This window comes from Teleopsis dalmanni, chromosome 2 (assembly GCF_002237135.1).
Source record: "Teleopsis dalmanni isolate 2A chromosome 2, ASM223713v2, whole genome shotgun sequence".
Classification (NCBI taxonomy): domain Eukaryota; kingdom Metazoa; phylum Arthropoda; class Insecta; order Diptera; family Diopsidae; genus Teleopsis; species Teleopsis dalmanni.
Genome location: NC_051847.1, coordinates 105853495 through 105879622, shown reverse-complemented (window position 1 = coordinate 105879622; position 26128 = coordinate 105853495). Strand labels below are relative to the sequence as shown.

The window sequence follows — 26128 nt, the reverse complement described above, 5'->3', positions numbered from 1 at the left end:
AACATATAGTAAACTTGAAACTCGAGGACGAGTTAATATCAGGATGGTCGAACTGTCACTCTTTTGTTATTTTACTTTTATTTATTGCTTCATTGTTACTTCTAGTATCATTGCTCTTATGCATCTTTTCATGCTCTCATAAGTGTTACGCTCTCGAAGTGCATTAATGTAAGAAATATAATAAAGAAATGAAAGTCAGTTTTGACTGGACACTCTTATCCAAACGGACGTGTTTTATTTAAACTCGGTGTCTGACAGAAGTAAAGTCAATTACTATGTCATTGCCGTTCTTTAAGGGTGGAGGTGTTATGTGGATTTATTCCACATATTTGTCAAATTAAGTTTTGTCTTAAGACAAGACAAAACAAAAGACAAATAAAAGACAAAGCGCAATATCACAGTTTTGTTTAGGAATTTATCCTACACACAAAGTAACGCTTCCTGTTTACTCTATTTCAAGTGCATTGAAGCTTACTTACTGTTTATGCTGATTCAGCCATGATCACTGTAGTCAAGCTGCACACAGTATTCTTTGTTTTCCTTATGAACAATGTTGCGCTTATGGTTCCTCTTATAGGAATCAACTTACATACGACAAACACCACCACACTTATCTTAAGAATGCAAATCTCAACATAATTGATTTGGTTTGGTTAGCTTTTGTTTGATTCTATTAATTCAGTTCGAGTCAAGCCAACAAAACATCAACACGTTGTTTAAGTTCATAACACGTTCATGCACAGACAAAAAATAACATCAGATCACCTTTTTCATCAATCAAAAACTACATGTTTTTGTTCTTTGGTTTCACATTGAATGAAGATTGGTTTATTAACTATACCGATGTAATTTTTCCTAAAGAAAGCCGTTGGATATTATCTTTAGGAAAAAAATTTGCTCTACCGGTGAATAAAAATAATTTCTCAAAACTACATTTCATAGCAGACGTAGAACAAGGCATTCAAAACATGAAAAATGAAAAATTGAAGGAACTCACTAGAACCAAAACAGCTCATAATTTAATAAATTTCAATCATCAACATAAAAATAACAATAGAGAAAAATTCATTCTAAAAGCATATGATAACACTCAAAAAATAGTTAACAAACACAAAAATGATATTCTCATTATGGAATCGGATAAAGGTCAAAAAACAGTAGTGATGTACAAACGAGATTATTTGAATAACATGACATCATTACTAGATGACAAAAACACGCATAAAACATTACGCACAGATCCAACTAATAAATTGATAACTACTAATAACAACATAATAACAGATCTTTACAAACAGAAACTAATAACAATACAGCAAAAAAAACAACTGCTATGTAGTACAGCTAACGCGCCTAGACTATATGGATTACCCAAAATTCATAAGCCTAATGTACCCCTCAGACCAATTGCGGACTCCACAATGGTTTCTTGTTATAAACTGTCAAAATATGTTGGAAAAGAAATTCTAAAACCACTAATATCGTCAGATTACAATATAAAAAATTCCAGTGAACTACTTGAGAAATTAAAACACATTAAATTGGAAGACAACGAAATATTAATTTCATTTGACGTAATTTCATTGTTTACAAATATACCTACAAACCTGGCTACTAAAATCATCTTAGAAAAATGGGATATTATTAAAAATACAACTAACATCTCCAAGGCCAAATTTTCGAGAATTCTTGACTTTTATCTAAAAGACAATAATTACCTCTTTTTTGACGATCAGATATACCAACAGGTGTTTGGTATGCCTATGGGAAATCCATTATCTCCTACTATCGCAGATATAGTACTTGATAAGCTACTTGACGAAGCCATAGCTGAACTCAAGACTATGGGCATAACTTTTAAATTTATCACCAAATATGTTGATGACATATTTGCGATTGTCAAAAAATCTGACAAGGAAATGATTCTGAAAACACTAAATAATTTTCACCCAAAAATTAAGTTTACATATGAAGAGGAACTGGACCATAAACTTTCATATCTCGACATTGAAATTATTAAACGAGATAAAAATTTAATTTTCAATTGGTACAGTAAAGATATATCTTCAGGACGACTCATCAATTTTCACTCTTCACAACCTATTAGCCAAAAACTAGGTACTGTGAAGAATTTCATCAAAAAGTTATTAGATAGTGATAGTAGTGACAAAATGTTCAAACAACATAATATTGACAAAATTTTTAAGATTCTATTGAATAATAATTATCCATACAGACTAATTAACAATTTAATTAAACAACAGACCATATGTAAGTTACAATAACAATATTCAAAATAGCAATAACCAAATTCCAAAACAATATTTTTCATTACCCTATGTACCGAAGTTATCTAATAATAGATATTTGACCACAAATCTTAAACAAGACAACATTTTTTGTGCTTATAAACCCAATCTATCTATCCATAAAATTTTCTCTAACAACAAAAACAAAATTAATAAGCTGCAACAAAATAATGTGGTATATCAAATAAATTGCAACGGAAATAAAGAAGGGAGTTGCAAAGAGATTTATATTGGTACAACAAAGAGATCACTCAACACCAGAATAGCTGAGCACATGTCGGACATCAACAAGAACAAAAACAATACAGCTCTATCTCAGCATTGCACCGAGAGACAACATAAACCGGATTTCGACAATGTAGTAATATTAGACAAAGAGAAATCTTGGAAGAAACGGTACACACTCGAAAGCTTAAGATTTCAAGAGAAAATTAACTTGACTATGAACATCAAAGAAGATACGGAGAATATAAGCTCTAATTACATTGCCGCTCTAATATAAACAAATCGAAAGTGGCGATAACTTGAAGCAGTTGACCATAATTTTATAAAACATTTAATATTTACATCTCTAATTTTTAATTTTTTATTTACAAATGTAACTATTAACAAAAAGTGATTTACTAAATTTTAACTCTAACTATTGGTAATTATTATTATTTAATAATTCTAAAATCATGAATTGACAATTATTACTATCGATTGTTTTGTTTTTATTGTTGTTGTTAGTTATTTTGCGTACATGTTCTCTATTTATGTGCATGTTCATACAATATCACAAATTATATATTTATTTTCAAATTGTGTTATAAAAATTAAAAAACATCATAATTATTAAATAAAAAATATTTTAGATACCCCTGAAGATGTTGGAAAATAATCAACGAAACGTTGGGTGAAAAATTGAAATTTTAACTTGCGTCTAATTGGTTAACCCAAATTAGACGTATATGCAATAGCGAGGCGTCAGCTTTTTGGAAAGGTGTTCACAATTTCATCAAAACAGAATTCCATCTATAACGTATTCCCTCTACTTATGAGTTTTGTCCTTTCCACAAACAAATAGCATACAAGACCAACAAAATAATTTATTTAAATGTTCGCAGCCTGTGATCCACTGGTTTATATGGTAAATAGCTGTAGGAAAACGGTGACTTACCACAGATTTCGTCATTTTTACATCAGGTACCAAATTCTTCATATCTGGAATTGGTCTATTCATTCTATGAATTAAAACCTTTTTTTCAGAAGATCGTTTAAAAAAAGATATTTGAATAAAATCTTTAATCACACATTTATCCATTTCTAAATATTATTTTTTACTTCAAATTTCTGTAATTTTTTTCTTTACTCTTACCATTTGCTAGTATAAAATTGCAATAATGACTTTGTTTTTGGTTTATTTCCAACCTCCACATAAGAGTAAGAAACTCTCATGCATTTATTTACTCTTTTACTTTGTATTTACTATGCATGGTTCAGATTTTTTACTGAATCATTTGCCCATATAAAACGCAACCGTAACTTTGATTGCATTTGCACGCTTTGTATGAACTTGCGGTTCAATTTAGTCGACTGAACCTGTAGTCAAATGTAAAGCGATTTTCGCTCAGACATTTTTTTCTCTTTTGTATTTACTTTGCATAACATTGGAGGTTCACTTTTTTTATTGAACCGCTTGCACGCGTTAATTTAAGAGTTATTATTATTTTACGTACATATTTTGCGGGGCTTGTTTTCTCTTTTACTTTTATATTTGTTTGTATGTTTTGTGTTGTGTATTCAATATTGAACATAGTCCCAATGTGAATGTTATTTCATTTGCATGCTTTGTAAGCAGTGCAGTGCAGTTTTTATTCTGAACCTTAGTATATTTTAAGAGGAATGTGTTTTCTCTTTTATTAATTATAAATAATATTGGTTGTAACTAACATATGTGCTATTATAAAAAATGTTAAGTAGCAACATAGCGAGATTATTTACCTAATAAAAAAAAGTCTTAAAAGAACGCTTTGGTAAGGTGTTCAGTGAACATTTTGAACCATTCGACGCCTCGCCTCTGCGTATATGATATCTTTAAAGAAATAGCTTATCAATAAATAGTGTATTAGCTAACACCGCAAGTGTTCTACATATGTGACTCGAGTTCAACTCGAACGATTTATTGCGAAAAGTTCTCAGTTGCTTTTTGTCACTTCTTTCGAGTTTGCTGTTTATGTAGCAGAAAAAATCCAACACGCGAGAACATTATGGTTTAATAAGGAAGTAACTCCACGGTGGGGTCAGAAACACCTACATATCGAAGCATATAAGGCTAACTGCTGCGTTGCATTTTTATGCAACAGGGTCGTTTTTGCCCAACATAGGACAGGACTTTGTGTGCCCAATGAGCAAGTCAACTTTATGCTTCGTAATAAAAGAAGTGACTTTTATTATTCAAGATAAATTGATGATGAAGTACATAAGATTTCCCACTTCTGCAGATGAACAGAATGCTGTTAAACAGAGGTAACAAATTTGTTTTCTATATGCATTTTAGTAATTATGATCGAATGTTTCGTTGTCAGCATTGGCACGCAAAAAAATCACTCCGTAACTTTCGGTGTTTTCTAAGCGAAAAACTTAAAAAGTGATATTAAATTCATCACAAATTATCGAGACAACGACTCTTAAACAAGTTTAATAAAAAATAATAGTGCCCGATAAAATAAAATGTTATTATATTAATTTCTTTTTGCGAAAAAAGTGAATTTTGACTTTGTTTCCGAATTTGTTTACTTTTTTCCAAATCACACACACTTGAAAACAGCAGATAGATACAGCAAACAAAGCTTAAAAGCTCAAAAACAAATTTACAAAAAAGTGTTGCAAACGGGTAGAATAACTAAACAAATTACAAGTCGCAAATTTGAAAAATTGTGTAATTAAATAACAAACTTATGCTAAATAAATAAAATAAATAAATATGCGAAAGGACGCCTCAAATATTTATTTGATAAAATCTTAAGTAAAATTGAAATTCATTTTTTATTATATTATAAATTTATATTATACTTATATTAATAATAGATATTTATATTTTTTTTTTAATATATCTTATATTTTTCGTGCCACTTAAAATATAACTTTAAAGGTTTATAATTAAATACCTAAAAAGTAGAAGATCCTTTTTCACAACAAATTACTCTGAGACAGTTGGCTGCTCAGCTAACTCCCGCGATACCAACCATGATATTCCAATTAATAGATCACCGCCTTTGTATAGCGGCGGCACAAACCACTCACCCATATGCTACCCAACAGCAGATGGTAGTTCTGAGAAGCCAACCACGAACCAAACATCATTGCTAAACAACCAATCCCAAAGGCAACGCTCATACTTACTTGGTAAGTGAAACTTCTTGCAAACAATCAAGCTATCAACCGCAAAGTCCAGCATCATCTTCGAAAAATAACATAGCATCAGTGCAACAAAATAATGCAGCGCAACATGCTAACATATTGCCAAATATATTGCAAAAGAATAGTAACATAGCTAAAAATCTTGATTCACCCAAAGTCCGTGGCATGGATAAATATATTCAAATCATTAAAAGAAAACGTAAATGATAAAAATACCAGACCAGCCCCTACCCAGAAACCGCCACCCATATTTCTGCGTGAAAAAACTCAAACGCTCTTGTAAACTCCCTAACACAAAGTATTGGCAAAGATTCATTCCATGTTATGCCTCTTCGTAAAGGAAATGTCGATGAAATAAAAATCTCGATCAACGAAGAAAAACATTAAAGAACAGTTGTAAACAATTTCGAAAAAAATGGTAAAAATTTTTACTCATATCAATTAAAAAGTGCCAAGGATTAACAGTGGTTATAAGAGGAATAGAACCAGATTTGAACACAGCAGAAATTAAAAGAATCGCACAAGCGTAAAAATCCGGTGCAGTGTATTAATTGTCAAGAGTATGGACATTCGAAGTCCTATTGCACACTTCGCAGTGTTTGTGTTGCATGTGGCGACTTTCACCGCACTAAGGATTGTACATCAAATAAGAAGGACCCAACAACAAAAAAATGCGGAAATTGTGAAGGCAACCACACCGCTAATTATAAAGGATGTGTAGTATACACTACCGAAAAACAAAGAATGTTTCCAGCATTGTGTCCTCGCTCTCAGTCAGTAATGCCACCAAAACCTATTCAAACGCGATCTCAGCCAAATGCTCCATCCGACTCCGTGTACACGAGTGTCATATGCAAATGCTTTTAGAGGATTCACTGGATTAAGCAACGTCCAAAATGAAAGCTCTACTAAACCATCTCCAAATATCGAAAACATGATCCAACTGTTTATGGAAAATATGGCACAATTAATTTATGAACACCATGCAAAATATGATGCAGGGAATGATTCAAAATCAAAATATCCTACCTTCAATCCTATTTAAACCATGAATGCAATCAAAATTTGCTTTTGGAATGCTAACGGCTTAAGCCAACATAAAAACGAACTTGTATTGTTTTTACAATCACATCAAATTGACGTCATGCTTATCTCAGAAACCCATTTTAACGAGAAAAGCTACTTTAAGATACCTGGTTAAATACTCTACGATTTGAAACACCCCAGCGGATGAGCAAGAGGCGGATCTGCTGTCCTCATAAAAAACAACGTTAAACACTTCCCAACAAAAAATCTTGAAGCAGAATATATGCAGGCGACAAGCATATGTCTAGAAGAGTACATAAAAGGTCTGACTATGACCTCAATTTATTGTCCACCAAATAACGGAACTTCAATTCGAAGAACATTTTACAAAGCTTGGACCCAAGTTCATAGCGGCCGGCGACTTCAATGCCAAACACACATTCTGGGGCTCAAGACTAATAACACCAAAAGGAAAATCCCTGATGAACGTGATATCAAAACTCGACCTTAACATATCCTCCACTGGCACACCAACATACTGGCGTTCAGATCGGAAAAAAACTCCAGACGTCATTGATTTTGCGGTAACAAAGAATTTAAAAAGAGATCAAATTGCTACCGAGGCGTCCTTAGAACTCTGCTCTTATCACACGTCGACTTTTATTCTGATTAGAAACACAACAATAGTCAATCCAAAATCCGAAGAAAAGCTTACAAACCAGCACACAAATTGGCTAAAATTTAAAAAATATATTAGTTCACATATTAACACCGACACTTCCCTTAAATCAAACATTGAAATTGACAAGGCCATCCAGGACTTCACTGCTTTACTTCAACAAGCCGCTCGAATATCAACCCCACTCCCACACACCTATAAACTACCATACATCGAACGAAATTGCAACCCTTATACAGGAGAAACGACAAGTACGACGCCAATGGCACCAACAAAGATCTCCCCGAATTAAAACACAACTCAAGAATCTGACGAAAGCACTTCAGAGATTACTTAAAGAAAAAAAGCGCATAGAATACGAAAATTTTATTTCACAGTTGTCTTCAACGCAAACAACAAACTACTCTCTTTGGAAAGCCACTAAACTCAAGAAAAAGCCCTTTATACACAGAGCACCCCTCCGACTCACAGATGGAAACTGGGCTAAAAGCGACGAGGAAAAGGGAGCTGCTTTTGCAAATCACCTTAAATATGTATTTACCCCAATCTCTACTTTAACAAAACTTGACTCTCTGCCTTACTCCACACGAAACGACAATATGACAATTTGCTTCAGTAAAAAACCACTAAAAAGCGAAATTAAACATTTAAATACCAAAACAGCCCCAGGCAACTACCTAATTACAGCGAAAATGGTGAAAGAGATCCCACAAATCGCAGAAGACCAACTACTTTTTATTTTAAGGACTGCATATTTCCCAAACGACTGGAAGCTGTCCATAATCATGATGATACCCAAGCCCGGAAAGGACCCCGCTCAAGTCACCTCATATCGACCCATAAGTCTACTTCCAATTCTCTCAAAATTATTTGAAAAACTTTTTATAAAACAACTGATGCCATACATAAATAAGAAAAGAATAATACCTAACCACCAATTTGGATTTAGAGAAAAACACAACACAATAGAACAAGTACACCGCATAGTACGAGTAATTAAGGAAACGTTTGAGAAGAGGCAGTATTGTTTAGGCATCTTTCTAGACATAACCCAAGCCTTTGACAAACTTTTGCACGAAGGATTGTTTTGGAAACTTGTGAAACATTTACCATACAATATATCCTCAGTTATCAAAAACTACCTCTCAAATAGAAGATTTGTTATAAAACAAAATTCTTTTGTCTCCAATGCCTTCCCCATTATGGCCAGTGTACCGCAAGGTAGTGTACTGGGCCCCTTGCTGTACCTGATTTTCACAGCAGACATGCCAACCAGTGACTGTAAAACAACATCAACATTTGCGGACGACACTGCCATTCTCAGCCATAGTGACGACCCATTCACAGCCACAAAATTAGTTCAAGACCACCTCAACAAACTGTAACGACACAAATTTACAAAGTAAATTTCTGTGCTACATAAAACAAGAAGCAGAGAAAAACACAGTCTGTGTGTTAAATAACCGCCACCACTACACATAATATATTTATTAACTCACGTGAAAATAACTGAAGTAGGCTTAGCTGGAAAAACATAAAATTGAATTAAAATGTTATTCAACATATCATGGACATTACCTGTGATCCTCGAAGCCAACGTGCCGCGGGCATCGATACATGTGCAGAATCTAAAATATACGAAAAAAATTTAATTTGTTTGTTACAAATTTTATGAATGAAAACAAAACTTGTAAAGAAATTCTAAACACAACAACACTGAACACTTATTACAGAAAACACGTTTAATTATTGAACAAATATCTATTTGAAATATATATAAATAAAATAATACACAAAACAATTTAACACTCATGTTTGTACAATTTTATTTTTTATACACGTAAACAAAACAAACTTCGGCAGCAACTAAGCACATCAACGCTAGTTTTTTCTATTTACTAATTTACTTCTTTTCTTTTCACATTTAGATAATATTAAATTCACAAAATATAGATGTATATTTAATACCTAGTTTTGTATTATTAATACACTTTATTTTTTAATAATAAAATATAAACTAAAGAGGAATAACACACGAAATAAATAAACACGGCGCGTAGTAAAAGTATTAAAAATCACGGCGAAGCAGAAGAAGTGAGAAAACAGTAGAACACAAAGTTCAACTTTACGGCGAAGTCAAGTACAGCAAAGAATACCGGTACGCTACACCAAAAAGCTTCGGTATGCTCAATATAAAAGGAGGCACATTTTATATAATCAGGGACTTGGTTTGCGACAAGTGAAAGAGCAAGTACTCTGGCTCATTGGGCCTTCTGGTAAATTTTACCAAACTTGAAATTTTACTTTTCCTGAAACAAGTACACTGGCCTATTGGTCATCTGGCACATTGTGCCACAAATCTGGTTCTTTGAGTCAAACGTAGTGTAAAATTCCTTTCCTGTCTTATATGTATATTTTTTTAACCTGGCTTATTCGGTCAAATAGTTTTTTACAGCACGGAGGAAACGTTTTGTTTATTTTTTTAACAACAGAAGAGGGGCTTAAGAAGTCACACGGGTTTTGCTAAGATTCTTTTAACAAGGAGTATATGGAGAAGTGGGAAATTTTGGCATCAACATAATTTTTTTTATTTATTATTAGAAATGTTTCCAATGAATTTTAATTAAACTTTGTTAATCATAAGTTTTATGAAATAAATAAAGTTATATATATATAATTTATACATATAAATCACGTTCTGTTTCCTTCTAAAACCAACGTCTCGGCAAAATTATAAATATATTGTCACGACTCTGGACGACGGCTGAGGATACCCCAGCAAAAACTAAAAATTTTTGAACGTCACCAAAAGTGTCGTTACAATTGGCGCCCGAGCAGGGACCTGGTTTTAGAAAAGAACGAACGTTGAACAGGGACGTTGTTTTAGAAAAGAACGAACGTTGAACAGGGATTTTGTTTTAGAAAAGAACGAACTAGGAACAGGACGAATAAGTGTACAAACGTTTAACGCAAAGAATCATTAGACGGTACACGAGGTAACATGGTCAAAACAGCATGGATTTCGATAGCGCGTAAAGAGGATTTGGTTCTAATTCTAGAGGAAATCAAGGTCAGTACATCAGGAACCGTTGAGGAACTACGGAAGCGTGTACGTGATCATCTAGCAACTGAGGAGTACACGGAAAAATTACTAGACATAATTATGGACATGGAAACTAAATACGATCGCAGTCTCTCACCCAAACCTCCAGGCTTCGAAATCGAAACTCCGAAAATACACATCCCAGAGCCAACCATGATGAATAGCAAATTTGAGGACATAGCGCGAATCGCCAATCAAGTGCGTAAATGGGAGGTACATTTTAATGGTGAAACAAGTCCATTACCATTTTTGGAAAATTTGGAAACACTCTCCGAAACTTATAACATTCCCCGAGACATTCTGCCAAGACTTATGCCAGAAATACTGGAAGGAAAAGCTCTAATGTGGTTCCGGAATAACAATCGGAAGTGGACACACTGGTCAAGTTTTGTTCAGGATGTTCGAGAGTTTTTCTTGCCTTCTAATTATTTAGAGCAATTAGAAGATACAATTCGGAACAAATACCAGAAGAAGACGGAGTCATTTCAAGACTATGCCTTGGCACTACAAGAGTTGATGCGATATGCTGAGTTAACAGAAAGACAACAGTTAAGTCGGATTTACCGGAATAGTAGACCAGAGTATCAGCTCCAGATCAAACCGCGTGAATTTAGCTCCTTGGGAGAATTAATCAAACTAGCAGAAGAATTCGAACGTCTTACACAACTAAGTAGTAGAAAACGCCAATGCACTCTTGATTGGTCACCACCGATTGCCATTAACAGAACACAGATCGAAAAGGTGGACGTGCGTAATGCTTGTCGTAGATGTGGGGAAAGAAATCATTTTGCACGAGAATGCACAAAGCCTAGGAGACTTTTTTGTTGGATTTGTGGTACTATAGGTCGTCGAACGTTCGAGTGCTGCAGGGAAAACCCAACATACAGAAATCATCAGAGGCCATCGGGAAACGCTTTGGGGGTTGTCACGCCAGGCGGAACGACAACCACCCAATCATTTTACCCGCCAAATTAGAATCCAGTCACCCAAAACTGATGCAAGAAAGTATAGTCCAAAATCAAAGCATTAAATCGAATCATCATATCCAACCGAGAAGTAACCAGCAACCGGTTCCACCAGTCGCAAAGCGAGTAACAGCAATTAGTAGGCCAATAACAAATATACTACCAACGCTAAACATGCCACACCAAAGTAATTCACAACCACACTTAGTACCATTACAGGAAAAACCACACAAGGAGGCAATTCATAAATACATCGTAACTCCTCCACAGATTTCAACGTCTCATAGGGAAAGTCCAGAAGTATGTTATCAACAAGCATATGCACAACAGTCGCTAGTTAACTACAATCAGAATACGCAACCACGAGAGCAAAAGCATCAAATCGAAGAGCATGACTTATCATCACGTCCAGCACTGCCACAACGTTTAATGATAGTACCGGAGTCATCACATGTCAATCATCCAGTACTACCAACTTCTACAAGTTCAGAATCATCATCGCAAAAGCCACAGGGGCATTCACAAGGTAATTTTAAATCATCATCGCAAACGCCACAGGGGCATTCACAAGGTAATTTTAAATCATCATCGCAAACGCCACAGGGGCATTCACAAGGTAATTTTAAATCATCATCGCAAACGTCACAGAGTCATTCGCAAGGTAATTTCAAATCATCGTTACAACCAAAAGAACTTGAGCCACAGCCGCCATCTTCGGTTAATCAGCCACAGTCACCACGAGAAGCACCACCAAGAGATAATCACCAATCTGGTCAACCATCATCTTCGTCATCAACTACATCGCTACAGAGGAATTCTACTATAATACAGCCAGTATCGGATAATCGTCATGTACAACTTCCGAATTCATTAGGTCCATCAGTTATCAATGTTTCAGATAGTAAACTTAACACGGAACTACCAAGCCAGGGAACTCAAGCAAAGGGTACAGTCAAGCATGACAGTCAACAAGAACCATGGTCACCACAAGAGAAATTGAACGTCATTAAACCAAGCACAAAAGGAAACAAGCCAGAGATTTTCACACAACGTCTAGGTACATTTAAACGAAAGGATAACCGTCATCAGGTCAAAAACCAAGATGAGTATTTAAAGATTTTCAAGAGTCCAAAGGTTAGAAAGAAAAATTGAGCCTCATTTTGAGAGGAATATTATTAGCACAAGTAATAGCATGTATCATAGGGAAAATAAGGGATAAACGACTCAAAATTTCGGGGTGTAGGGTATATAAAGTTATGCATAACAGGATAAACCAATTAGGAATCGGACATCGAACCTGCATCAAACTAAACAAAAAGCTCACGATCCGTTAAAAATTGTGGTATAAAGCAATGTAAATAGGACAAGGAACATCCAGTCGCATAATATCGGGATAACAAACAACATGGAGAATAAATTTGAAAATTCGGTTAAACGGTTTCGGGAAAGCCTAGAAAACTTAAAAAGAAGTGCCCCGCGCTGTCAATATGTACCCAGTGTAGACGCACCTCCAAGTAAACGGTTAAAGAGTACAGTACATGTAATCAATAAATCAAGAAAACGACGTGTCATGGAGTGTCCCAAACCACAGCCACGTCTAATGCCGGCAGACCGAGTCCAGTTACCTAAAGCTACAGGTTGGCGGAAGCGTGTCAATGACACAGAAGAATCTAGTACTGTGAAGCCAGCAAGTGCATCACCAACTATCGAACATATGATGAACCAAGATGCGGATCAAGACATATTACAGTGCACCTGGACGGATACCATTAGTGAACAAAGTACATCACCGCCACCGCCCGTAATTGACGAACTGTATGTAGAATTGATGAGCAATGTCCCCAGAGAATCTACTAAAAAGGAAGTCATCAACAACTGGCCTAGAGAGATAGAAATGGCCATTCGTGAAGCCAGTAAAAAACGAAGAGTAGGAAGGCGTCTCAACTTCATACGGTGTGTAGAAAATAAGAAATATCAAGTGCAAATTAGCCGAAGAGGGGTCATCAACGTGTCATTAAAATAAAGTTTCAGTTTAATTTCTGTTCTGAAGAAGGAGGGAAATGTAACGACACAAATTTACAAAGTAAATTTCTGTGCTACATAAAACAAGAAGCAGAGAAAAACACAGTCTGTGTGTTAAATAACCGCCACCACTACACATAATATATTTATTAACTCACGTGAAAATAACTGAAGTAGGCTTAGCTGGAAAAACATAAAATTGAATTAAAATGTTATTCAACATATCATGGACATTACCTGTGATCCTCGAAGCCAACGTGCCGCGGGCATCGATACATGTGCAGAATCTAAAATATACGAAAAAAATTTAATTTGTTTGTTACAAATTTTATGAATGAAAACAAAACTTGTAAAGAAATTCTAAACACAACAACACTGAACACTTATTACAGAAAACACGTTTAATTATTGAACAAATATCTATTTGAAATATATATAAATAAAATAATACACAAAGCAATTTAACACTCATGTTTGTACAATTTTATTTTTTTATACACGTAAACAAAACAAACTTCGGCAGCAACTAAGCACATCAACGCTAGTTTTTTTCTATTTACTAATTTACTTCTTTTCTTTTCACATTTAGATAATATTAAATTCACAAAATATATATGTATATTTAATACCTAGTTTTGTATTATTAATACACTTTATTTTTTAATAATAAAATATAAACTAAAGAGGAATAACACACGAAATAAATAAACACGGCGCGTAGTAAAAGTACTAAAAATCACGGCGAAGCAGAAGAAGTGAGAAAACAGTAGAACACAAAGTTCAACTTTACGGCGAAGTCAAGTACAGCAAAGAATACCGGTACGCTACACCAAAAAGCTTCGGTATGCTCAATATAAAAGGAGGCACATTTTATATAATCAGGGACTTGGTTTGCGACAAGTGAAAGAGCAAGTACTCTGGCTCATTGGGCCTTCTGGTAAATTTTACCAAACTTGAAATTTTACTTTTCCTGAAACAAGTACACTGGCCTATTGGTCATCTGGCACATTGTGCCACAAATCTGGTTCTTTGAGTCAAACGTAGTGTAAAATTCCTTTCCTGTCTTATATGTATATTTTTTTAACCTGGCTTATTCGGTCAAATAGTTTTTTACAGCACGGAGGAAACGTTTTGTTTATTTTTTTTTAACAACAGAAGAGGGGCTTAAGAAGTCACACGGGTTTTGCTAAGATTCTTTTAACAAGGAGTATATGGAGAAGTGGGAAATTTTGGCATCAACATAATTTTTTTTTATTTATTATTAGAAATGTTTCCAATGAATTTTAATTAAACTTTGTTAATCATAAGTTTATGAAATAATAAAGTTATATATATAATTTATACATATAAATCACGTTCTGTTTTCTTCTAAAACCAACGTCTCGGCAAAATTATAAATATATTGTCACGACTCTGGACGACGGCTGAGGATACCCCAGCAAAAACTAAAAATTTTTGAACGTCACCAAAAGTGTCGTTACAAAACTGCAAAAATGGCTCGATCTCTGGAGAATAAAAGTTAACGAATCGAAAAGTGTACACATAACTTTCACTCTACGACGAGATACCTGCCCTGCCCCTCGTATTAAAAGAAAAGTAATACCACAATGCAATGACACAAAATACTGCACCTGGACCGAAGGCTTACGTGGAAAAAGCATATAGAAACCAAAGTAACCCAAATTAAACTCAAAAAACAAGAACTAAACTGGGTGATAAACAGAAATTCTAAACTTAATCTCATCTATAAAGTGCAACTTTACATTACAATGATAAAACCCATATTGAATTGAACTCTGGAGCTTTGATTCTCCATCAAACATTGAAAAACTCCAAAGAACTCAATCAAAAATCCTCCGGCAAAAAATCGGTGCCCCCTGGTATATAAAAAACGCAAATATTCATAGAAATCTTTGAATTGACACAGTCACAGATGTAAATCCACTTGCAAGCAACCTTTCCCAAAGCGCTGGTACTCAGCGACTTAAAAGAAATTATATAAACCTGGCTATTCAAGAATAACGCCCGACATGGTAACGAAATTGGACGAAGCTTTGGCTAAGGACAATTAATTATCTATTTTTCTTTTTTTTTCAAATATTTTAATACAGCAATTAGCAGCGATAATTTATTGTTAGTTTTAAGTTGATTTTTAGAAGATTCAATAAAAATCAAAATAAAATTCAAAAAAAAAAAAATTTTAGTAATTGATTGTGTTACACAGATTTTTCAATGCGACAGGCTTTCCAGGTGTAATTTATTTTTCGAAAAATATGCAGCTCATTTGCGATTTTGATTTAAAAATCTTGAGATGCTATGCTCGTTATAATGGAAGTACGCATGATGCCTTCATATGGGAGAACAGCGCCCTCAAAAAGTTCCTAAAAAAATTTTTCTTTAATTAATTAATATATTTTAATTGACAAACTATATTAAAATTTGTTTTAAGACTATTTTTATTATCATTCCTGAATTTAATAAAATTAATACTGAATAAATAGAACAATATATATTTTTAAGATATATATATGTTAGTGAATATATATATTTTTTTTATGGTTATTCTTTTTTTGTGTTATCAATTAATATATCAAACTTATTGTTGATACATTTTAGTACTGAAAGCATTTCTTGTAATATTTGGTTCTGCCTCTTGTTTTGGTCAGCAATAAAGCGTTTAACTCTTTCGAGTTCTGACAAGTAGGTGTCATTTCTTGTCTTTTTAGCTGCCGGTGCTAAAAAAGGTGTTGGTTCTATTTCCAGTGTTAGCGTTGAAGAAGCAAAGTTTTTATCTATAATTTTTTCACTCTCCAGAAATTTCATCTCATAGAAATCTGATTCCTGATACTGTTGAAGAAAACAAAAATTGTTGTTATTAATATGTAAAACAAAAACATGTCTTTTATTTACCAGAATTCCCGCTTCAGGAGTATTTTAGTCCCCATCCACTGCATGCTCCTAAACCTGTTTCTCTATTCCGTCAAGAGCTTTCGCCCCTTAACTATCCGGTGGATTGCCTGTTTGTAATGAAAAGCGCTTCATTGCAGCTGCTTGTTTTTTTTACCGATAGTTTCCAGTCCGCCCAGCATTATAATTAATAACAATGTTAAGCTACTTTATAATTTTGAATTGCATTGTGTTACATAAGGGTAAATAAACTGTATTTAATAAATTATAATAATACAATAAAATCTGTAAATAAAATTATAAGTAGAATCTTTTCGCATACATATGCTAAGCGTAACCACAACGAAATTGGTGCTGTAACGGTAAAACTTGCAAAATGTTTGTAATATGTATTGCTAAACGTATTGTAATTTTTTGTTTACGATGCATGTAAAATTAAATAAAATTAAAATAACAAATAGCACTTGAACCAAAAATTTCAATTTATTCACTTTAACTTACTTTTTTCCATTGCTCTGGTGTTTTATTGGATCCTCCGGAAGCATTTAGCTCCTCAGCACAATTTTTCCAAAAGTTTTCAGTCTTTTTATGACTATCTGGGCTTGAAAATTGACCCCGAGCAATACAAATATTTTGCTTTAGCAACTCTAATAATTTGTATTTTTGTGTCTTCGACACACGACCAGACAAAATTTTTTTCTAAAAAAATCACATGAAATTTATTATCAATATTAATAATAATAATTATTCATACCATATATTTAATATTATATGTACATATGTAAATATATAAGTTCTTACATCACTTATTATGCATATATCAAATAACTGATGATGACATGAATTGTTATAAGAGTTAAAGGTGTGTCTGCGTTTGACTTCAGTTTGGCCGTTGAGAAGACTCCTGGCAGGACCGCGTGGCGTCCTGGGTTTCTCTTCTCTGACGGATGCTCTGTGCTAAGAAATGTAATTATTTGGCCGAATGAGCCAGGTTAAAGAAATATATATATAACAATAATTTAATAATTGACCAAATGGGCCAGTTCTATACTACTTTGGCTGAATGAGCCTGGTTTTTGGTAGAATTTACCAGCTGACTGAATAAGCCAGAGTACTTGTCCCTTCGCAAGTGAAAACACAAGTCCCCTATCATATCAAATGCGCGTTCTTTTATACTGAATATACCTGAGCTTTTTGGTGTAGTGCACCGGTATATTTGCCGTTGATATGTTCGCCGCATAGTTGGAACTATTTGTGTTCCTTTTGTGTTTTTGTGTACTTTTGTGTATTTTGTCATATTCGCATGCTTTTGTTCGCCGTGGTTTCGCTTTTGTTTACTTCGCGTGGTTTTTTTTTTTTAAATAACAATGTATTAAATATATAGTTAATTATATATTTAAATATTAAAATAATAATAAAAAAAAATGTGAAAAATAAAATATACATGAGTGAGCAATTTTTGTGTTTTTAGTGATTTCGCATAAAAAACTGATGCCGGTGTGTGTGTTTGTGTAAATTTGTTTTTTTGTTTTTTGTGTAGTTTTTTTTTATGTTTGATTTGTTTTGTGTGCATAAATAAAAAAAATGAGTGTTTAATTGTTTTGAGTTTATTTAATTATTAAATATATATTTTGTTAAATAAATGTGTTTTCCTTTTTTAATGTTTTGTTCTAGCTAAAATAAAAATTCAAGTTTTCTTTCTTTCATTCATAAAATTTTCTTTTGTTCATTGCTTCTTTTTTTTTAGGTTTATGCAATTCATACATCGATGCCTGCGGCTCGCAGGTTATGTCCATGCGATTTGTGGCTAAATATATTTTAAAAGATTTTATATATTACAGAAAGTTCCGATACTGTTTAATTCGGGTGAATGTTTTTTTTTATTGTGACGTGTGTAGATGTAGTAATGTTGTGTCTTGTAGCGAAGGTTAGACATCGTTTTTATCTTCTTCTTGACATGTGCGGTAGAAATTTGATGTACAAATTTGTATCGTCACAGTATCTAGAAGTACGAATAATACACCTTTCAAGTTGTTAACGGATGTAGATATGAAAACAAAACACGATTTTAACTTAAAAGAACTACTTGCAAATAAAAAATTTTCTATGTTTGAGAATAAACGAGTAAACATACGAAATGAAGCGCGAAAAAATATTGAAGGTATTTAAACGGAATATAAAAAATGTTTATTGACAGACAACCCTTTGTCAGGGCAACACTGACTTAAAGACGGCAAAGGGCAACACTGACAGAAAATGACAGCGAACGAAAGATAAAACGAACGAGAACAGTACGAAAGAAGCAATGCGACATTGAATATATCATGTGCGAATGGTATAAGGAAGGACAGTGGCGTAACTACAGGGAAGCCACTGGAAGCAACGCTTTCGGGCCCCCGAATTTAGGGGGCCCCACTATAAATTTTTTTATTCATTGTATTTATTTTTAATAAATTCTCAAAAGTGGGACGAAACGTTTTTTGTTGCGACGAATAACTTCATATTGCATTTTATAAAAGATACGTAAATTTTAAATTTAAAGTACATAATATGTATGTACTTCAAATAATATATTAAACCTATTTATAAAATAAAAAAGTTTTTCTAAGAAAAATATGTGTCTTAATCGAGAGACTTATATGGAAGCTATATTTAGATTTAAACCCATTTGAAAATAATTTTGTACGTTGTCTTTTGCAAATATCAGTACTGTATACACCAAATTCCATTTGAATACCTTTATTAAAAACGGAGAAACCTCATATCCGATTGTTAAGTTTATATCACAGCTACAAGAAATAGACGTCCATTTTCAATCAAATCAAATGGTGAAAAGGGTCGGCTCCCGAAAAGTATGTGTGTAAAGTTTTATTCGAAGAGTTCAAAAGCTGAGAGAGTAGTTTGAACTGAAAAAGTATATATATATTGTACTGATATATACTTAATGGTATTTCCGACGTTTCCTATAATGCGTTACAAAAATCTTGACAAACCTTATATATCCTTTTCACATTTTTTCGTGTAAAGAGTATAAAAAGAGGGGCCCCTTAGTATATTGGTAGGGGCCCCTTAGTTAGAATTTGCTTACAGGCCTAAAAAATGTAGTTACGCCACTGAGGAAGGAAATAATTTCTCCTTTCGTACTGTCCTATGTATAATAAATATAATAAAGTATGTTTTAATTATGTTAAATAAATTATAAATTGTGTGTATACTAAGTAACGGAATCGGTTGGTAAAACCACATATATATTCTGCGAAATTATATTATCTACGATAAACATAATTTGACCACTTGAAATAATATAATTCAACTTTGTGTTAATAATTCTTGATGTAGAATTATTCTTTATATATGTATTCTGCGAAATTATATTATTTACGATAGACGTAATTGGATCACTTGAAATAATATAATCCGAGTTTGTATTTAAATTTCTTGATGTAGAATTATCCTTGGTATATATATTCTGCGATATTATATTATTTACGATATACGTAATTCAACCACTTGTAATATATAATTCATCTTTGTGTTAATAATATTTTGATGTAGAAATATCCCTTGTATACGTATTCTGTGAAATTACCTTCTGCTCAAAAAGTATCCGGATTTTGTTGTTTGTTAACTACTCTTAAGTAATAAACCTTTTTCAAAAATTTTTTTGTTATGTTGGTACACCCTTTCTTGACATATGGTACAAATTTGAGCGCCATCTGTCAATTAGTTTGTTTACAGCAGCTGCTAATGTGAGACTACCTCAAGCGCATTTAGCGATTTTCACTATGGAAAATTCTTGTTGTACGCGATTTTTTGACCAAACACAGCACCACTGTCATCGCTCAGGCACCATATTCGTCAGATCTGGATTCGTACGACTTTTTCCTGTTCCCGAAACTCAAATTGCCCCTTAGTGGTAAGTGTTTTGAGTCGATTGGATCCGTAAAAGAGAATTCGCTAAAGGAACTAAAAGCCATACCTTCACGGGCCTGCGAAAAGTGTGTGGAAGATTGGGTTAAGCGGTGGCATATGTGTATCGCTTCAGAAGCATATTTTGAAGGAGATAAAATAAATTTGGAATAAAATTTAAATTTGTGTTTTATTTACAAAATCCGAGTAGTTTTTGAGCAGAAGTTATATTATTTGCGATAGACGTAATTAGAACACTTAAAATAATATAATTCAACTTTGTGGTAACAATTCTTGATGTAGAATTATTTTCATTTATGGACTTCTATTTTTTTCTGAACAAAAATGCACGTCTTAAGTACTAAATCGACCGATCTTTTTTATAGCGTGTCATCTTTATTTACAGCTGATCTCACACAATTCTTGTTTATTTTGCCGTTCTGTAATTTTTTGTTTCATCTTGTGTGCGATACCCAGCATGTGTACTTCGTTCTCTCTTAGATTTCTTTTTACGGCGAAAATTTCTTTTGGCGATTCTTATTTTACCTTTTTTGTTATTCTTCTGATTTGTTTTAATTATTGTAAAATGTGTTTTAAAATGCATTCGGTGCTTCTTTTTACAATTTTTAATTTAGTTTAATAAATATTAATTTAATAAACATAAAAATTGAATTTAAAAAAAAATATATATATAATTTATAAATACAATTCAGCTGGTTTATGATTTTGTTCTAATATAAACACAGCAAGTAAAATTGTTAATAAAAACTTTCATAGCAAAAGTAACAAAACTCCAGAAAAATATGCTAACATAAAAAATCAAGTACGGCTTTGGATCAGTTGGTTAAGGTTCGCTGATTCTGAGCTTAACATTTGAAAGGACCCGAGTTCGATTCCTGGTACTTGCAGTCTCAAAAAATAATTATTTACGAATAATTAAATACAAGAATTATTTCCAAGACCACTAATGATGGGTATTTGGCAATACATTTGTAAGCAATATACTGAGTTCATGCGTGAATATACTCACCTGGGGCACATGCGGTAGCTTAAGCCTGATGAGGTTGTTGCCAGTGATGGCCACAGTTTTAATATGCCACATCATCCAGTAATCGGACCGAAACTTCGCGTTGTTTTTGATGGCTCATTTCAAGATACTAGCAGAGTTTCGCTTAACAGTACGTTGCATAGTTTTCAATAACCTCTAATTTTTATGATCAGTCTGATCAATGTTTTTTGAAAGCTAAGTTAGATGATATGACGAAGGTTTGGAAGCCATGAGAGGACGTAGTTGGATACAAGATTTGCTTAGATGACATTCCAAAATTAACTAGGCGACAAGTATTATCAGACGTATCATTCTTGCTCCTGTTATTGTTTAATTCAAGATCTTTTTCCGAGAATTATGGCTCACTAATTTGAATTGGGAAGACCATCTCCCTTCTAATCTCGCTGAAGTTTGGCTAAAACGTCGTGAAGACTTAAATAATGTTGCAAAATTGTCATTGCCAAGATGGGTGTGTAACTCTCTTAATTACATTGAGTTACATGGATATTCGGATGCTTCAACAAAGGCATATTCTGCAGCCGTTTATTGTCGATTCCAGAATGGGGATATAAGGTCATCTCTTGTTGCTGCAAAAACACGTGTGGCGCCGTTGAAACAAATTTCTTTGCCGCGACTAGAGTTATGTGGCGCTCTTTTATTAACGAAACTGTTACATTCAATAACAAAGGCCTTGCCTCACATGAAATCCATGTAAAGGCATGGTGTAACACTACTGTAGTTTTAGCGTGGTTATCGCAACCACAAATCAAATTAAAAACGTTTGTTGCGAATCGCACAGCAGAAATATTAGAGACTCATCCCCGAAGTAGCTGGGGGCATGTTAAATCTAAGGAAAATCCAGCTGATTGCGCGTCTCGGGGCATGATGGCTCAAGAATTATTAGACTTTGAACTATGGTGGAAGGGGCCTCCCTGGTTAGCGAACGTACCTACTGGTAAGTCTTTATATAATAACGATGATAATTTCCTCGCACATTCAGAAGAAGATGTAACTGCTGAAATGAAGTGTACCAAGTTAAACCTAGTCTCTATGGAAGTAGCGAAGAATAATAGTTTAGAAGAGTTGGTAGAAAGGGTCTCAACATGGAAGAAATTATTGCAAGTTGTATCATACATCGTACTGTTTCGTAGGAAAATGCAGCCCCGATATGTTCAGCAAGGCCGTGAGAAATCTACCTTTTATGAATTAAGTGAAGCTCGACTAATTTGCTTACGACTTGCACAAACCTGCTACAAGGAAGATTTGCTGCAATTAAGAAATAACAGGGAGCTTAGCAGAAGATCTACCTTACTCAAACTTGCCCCATTCATTGATGATACCGGAATTACGCATTCAACGTAAGACAAGATCACCCGTCATCCTATTATACTCCCGAAGGAACATAGAATTTTCACCTTAATCCTACTCGATGAACATCGGAAAAATCTTCATCCAGAAGTGTCTGCACTTTTCGTTCATAGTGGTCATTAAGGAATCGAACATACCACCAGCAAATTGGCTCATGGATAAGGTAACTGAAATACATCCTGGTTCAGATGGACTCGTTCGAGTCGAAAAACTTCACACTGTCCACGGGGAGATACGAAGGTTGTTGTTTTACCTGTATTCTGAAACGCTGTTTCAGGGTCGCCCGGGATGTTCGTGAACCAAATACACAGTACATTGGGATTGCACTTTTTGAACATTTGTTCAAAAAAAACGAAATGCATTATAACACCACCCTTTTGTAGACACACTTTTAGCTTGGTTGTTATTCGTGGTAGATCGGTTTGTGCACGTGGCTTTTTATTTGTTACAATTGAAACACTTTAAAATTAAATAAAATCGATCTTAGAAAATTAATTAATGTGTATTCTTAATCATTTATTATATATAATAAAATTCAATTAATTAAAATAATATAAAAAATAAAAATTTCTGTTGTTGTAGTTCATTACTGTTCGAAAAAACCTCTTTATAATTCATAAATAAATAAGGTAAGTGTATTATTCATGCTGTAATTAGTTTCATGCGGGGGTGGGGTTTGGTAAGTAGTTTTTTTTTTTTTTCTTTTTTTTATATATAAATTTATTTTATTTGATTAAATAAATTTTATAAGAGTAACTAGCTAACAATATAATAAGCTAACAAACAATTTTAATCAACAATTATAAAGAATTTAATTAGAAATCACGCAAGTTCATTTATCACTCATTTCGGACAGGTTGCGACCAAAGATCACAAGGTTTTAGACGCTTAAGGCGACGTGTTGGCTCTATTGACGCCAGTTCGTTAGCTTCATCATTCGGATGAGAGTACAGTCGCTGCAGGTGCATTCTTGCATTTCGCTGTATTTCTTCCACCACCGTATTTATCCCTAGATCACGATGCAGATCAGAGTTCCTTACGTACCATGGTGCATTTGCCACACCCCTTAATATAACGTTTTGGAATTTTTGTATGGTTTCAACATGTGTGCTGCTAGCGCATCCCCAGAGCTGAATACCATATGTCCAAATTGGTTTCAATATTTGTTTGTAAATTAAAAGCTTGTTATGAAGTGACAGTTTCGACTTCTTTCCAATAAGCCATTTGATTGATCTGTATTTTATATTCAGTTCATCTCTCTTTTTTTTTACATGTTCATTCCATCTCAGCTTTGCATCCAATGTCATACCGAGGTACTTAGCCGTATTAGAATGTGGAATTTGTATTCCATCAATGTAGAGGGGCATAAATCTGATATTTCGGTTTGTAAAGTTGACGTGAACTGATTTATAGTGGTTAAGTTTTATTTTCCACTTTTCAGCCCAAGCGATAATGTCATTGACAGAAGACTGCAGACGCCTGGCTGCTGTTAGTTCATCATCTCCAATCGCTAGAACACCTGTATCGTCAGCGAACGTCGCTGTAAACGTCGCTGAGCTCGTTGGTAAATCATGTGTGTATATTAAATATAACAAAGGACCAAGTACACTGCCTTGGGGTACCCCAGCGTTGATTTTTTGGAGTTCACTGTAATCGTTTCCATGCTTAACACGGAAATAACGATTGGTCAAATAAGAAGAAACCATATCGAAATACTCCAACGGAAAAATGTCTCTTATTTTTGTTAGTAGACCTGTATGCCAAACTTTGTCGAAAGCCTGGGATACGTCTAAGAATACTGCTGAACATACTTTCTTTTCCTCAAGGGCAGTTTCGATTACGTTTGTGATTCTGTGGACTTGATCAATGGTCGAGTGATTACACCTGAATCCAAATTGATGCATAGGTATAGTCTGCTGTTGTTCAAGTAAAGGCAACATCCGTTTAAGCATAATTTTTTCAAATACTTTTGAAAGCACAGGTAGGAGAGCTATTGGCCTATAGGAGCTAACCTCGTTTGCATCTTTCCCCGGTTTAAGGACCATAATAATTTCTGAGACCTTCCACAACGAAGGGAGATATTTCAATCGTAGAACAGCATTGAAGATGTTAGTAACTTTAACTATGCAGTTCGCTGGGATTTCTCTAAGAATTTCTGCAGTTATGAGATCATATCCTGGTGTTTTTTTTAGCTTAAGTTCGTTCTTTATTATCATCATTACTTCAAGCTCGCTAGTTGGCGGCAAATTGTTTATGCTATTAGTACCCAGATAACAAGTTTCAACACTATTCTCACTACCAGAAATAGAGAATACTTTTGTTAAATGTTCAGAAAAAAGTTCAGCTTTTTCTTTATCACTATTGGCCCATTGGCTAGTGAAGGTCTTTATTGGTGCGTTATGAGAGGCTGGACGTTTTATATTTCGAGTGCATTTCCACAAGGAGTAATCTGTGCTGCGATTGGTCAAATCAGACAAGTATGAATGGAATTGTTTATTTTTAAAGCGCTTGATCTCAGAGGTAAGTTCTTTAGTCAGCCTATTTAAATTAGCTTTAACTGTTGGGGATCTCGAATGGTAAGTAGTTTATAATAAATATAATAAATACTTTTGTACAGTTCGCCGCAGCACTTCACTGCTCATTTTGACGTCAACGACTCGTATTTTATTGTTGTGCGGATCCTTGGGGCATCGTGCGTAGAGAACCCTCTATTGGTAGGTGCGCTGGAGTTAGAGGCTCGAGGTCGTTTGGATCTTGATTTAACGAGGAAATTGGCCGAGAACTCATTACTGTTTCGATCTCTACTATCACAGTATGCAGATCTTCGTGAGTGAGCAGGGCACTGTTAGTAGTGCGGTGCAGAAGATGCTTCGCCGATTTGACAGCTGTTTTCCACAGACCGCAGAAGTGTAATGCCCTGGGTGATATGAAGACAAACTCGGTTCCGTTTTTAACGACACTTTCTTGGGGTCGTTGTTTATTTGCTGAGGTATGCTCAGCCTGTCCAGAATCGTCACAATAAATTTTTAATTGTGACCAAAATACTCAAAGACGTGATTTTTGTTTACAAGGGTTAGGCTTTATTATAATTAAAAATTTTATAATTCAATAAAAAAATGCACAATAATGAAATGATTAAAAATGATATTATTAGGATGAATACTAATCGATTCGGAGCACAGTACTTGGTTTGGATGTCCTGGATTAGATCTGGTACTGGTGACGTTTTCTTCAAAGCTGTTATTTTAAAACGTCTAACAGCCGTCGTATCGACATAGCTCTGATTGTATACCTTCGTGCGAATATATCCTGATATGAATACATTCCTTTACATTTTATTTAAAAATTTTCTCACTTGCAGTAGACGTACTATAGCCGATCGCAGTGCAA

The 26128-nt window shown here is 34.1% G+C and overlaps 1 protein-coding gene across 1 annotated transcript; it reads left to right on the top strand.

The window, feature by feature from the left end:
* Positions 1-1130: 1130 nt before the first annotated feature.
* On the top strand, positions 1131-3189 carry LOC119675305. The gene is made up of 2 exons (XM_038086501.1): positions 1131-2118; positions 3164-3189. Exons 1-2 carry the CDS (start codon positions 1131-1133, stop codon positions 3187-3189), a joined length of 1014 nt encoding a protein of 337 aa, XP_037942429.1.
* The last annotated feature ends 22939 nt before the right edge of the window (positions 3190-26128 follow it).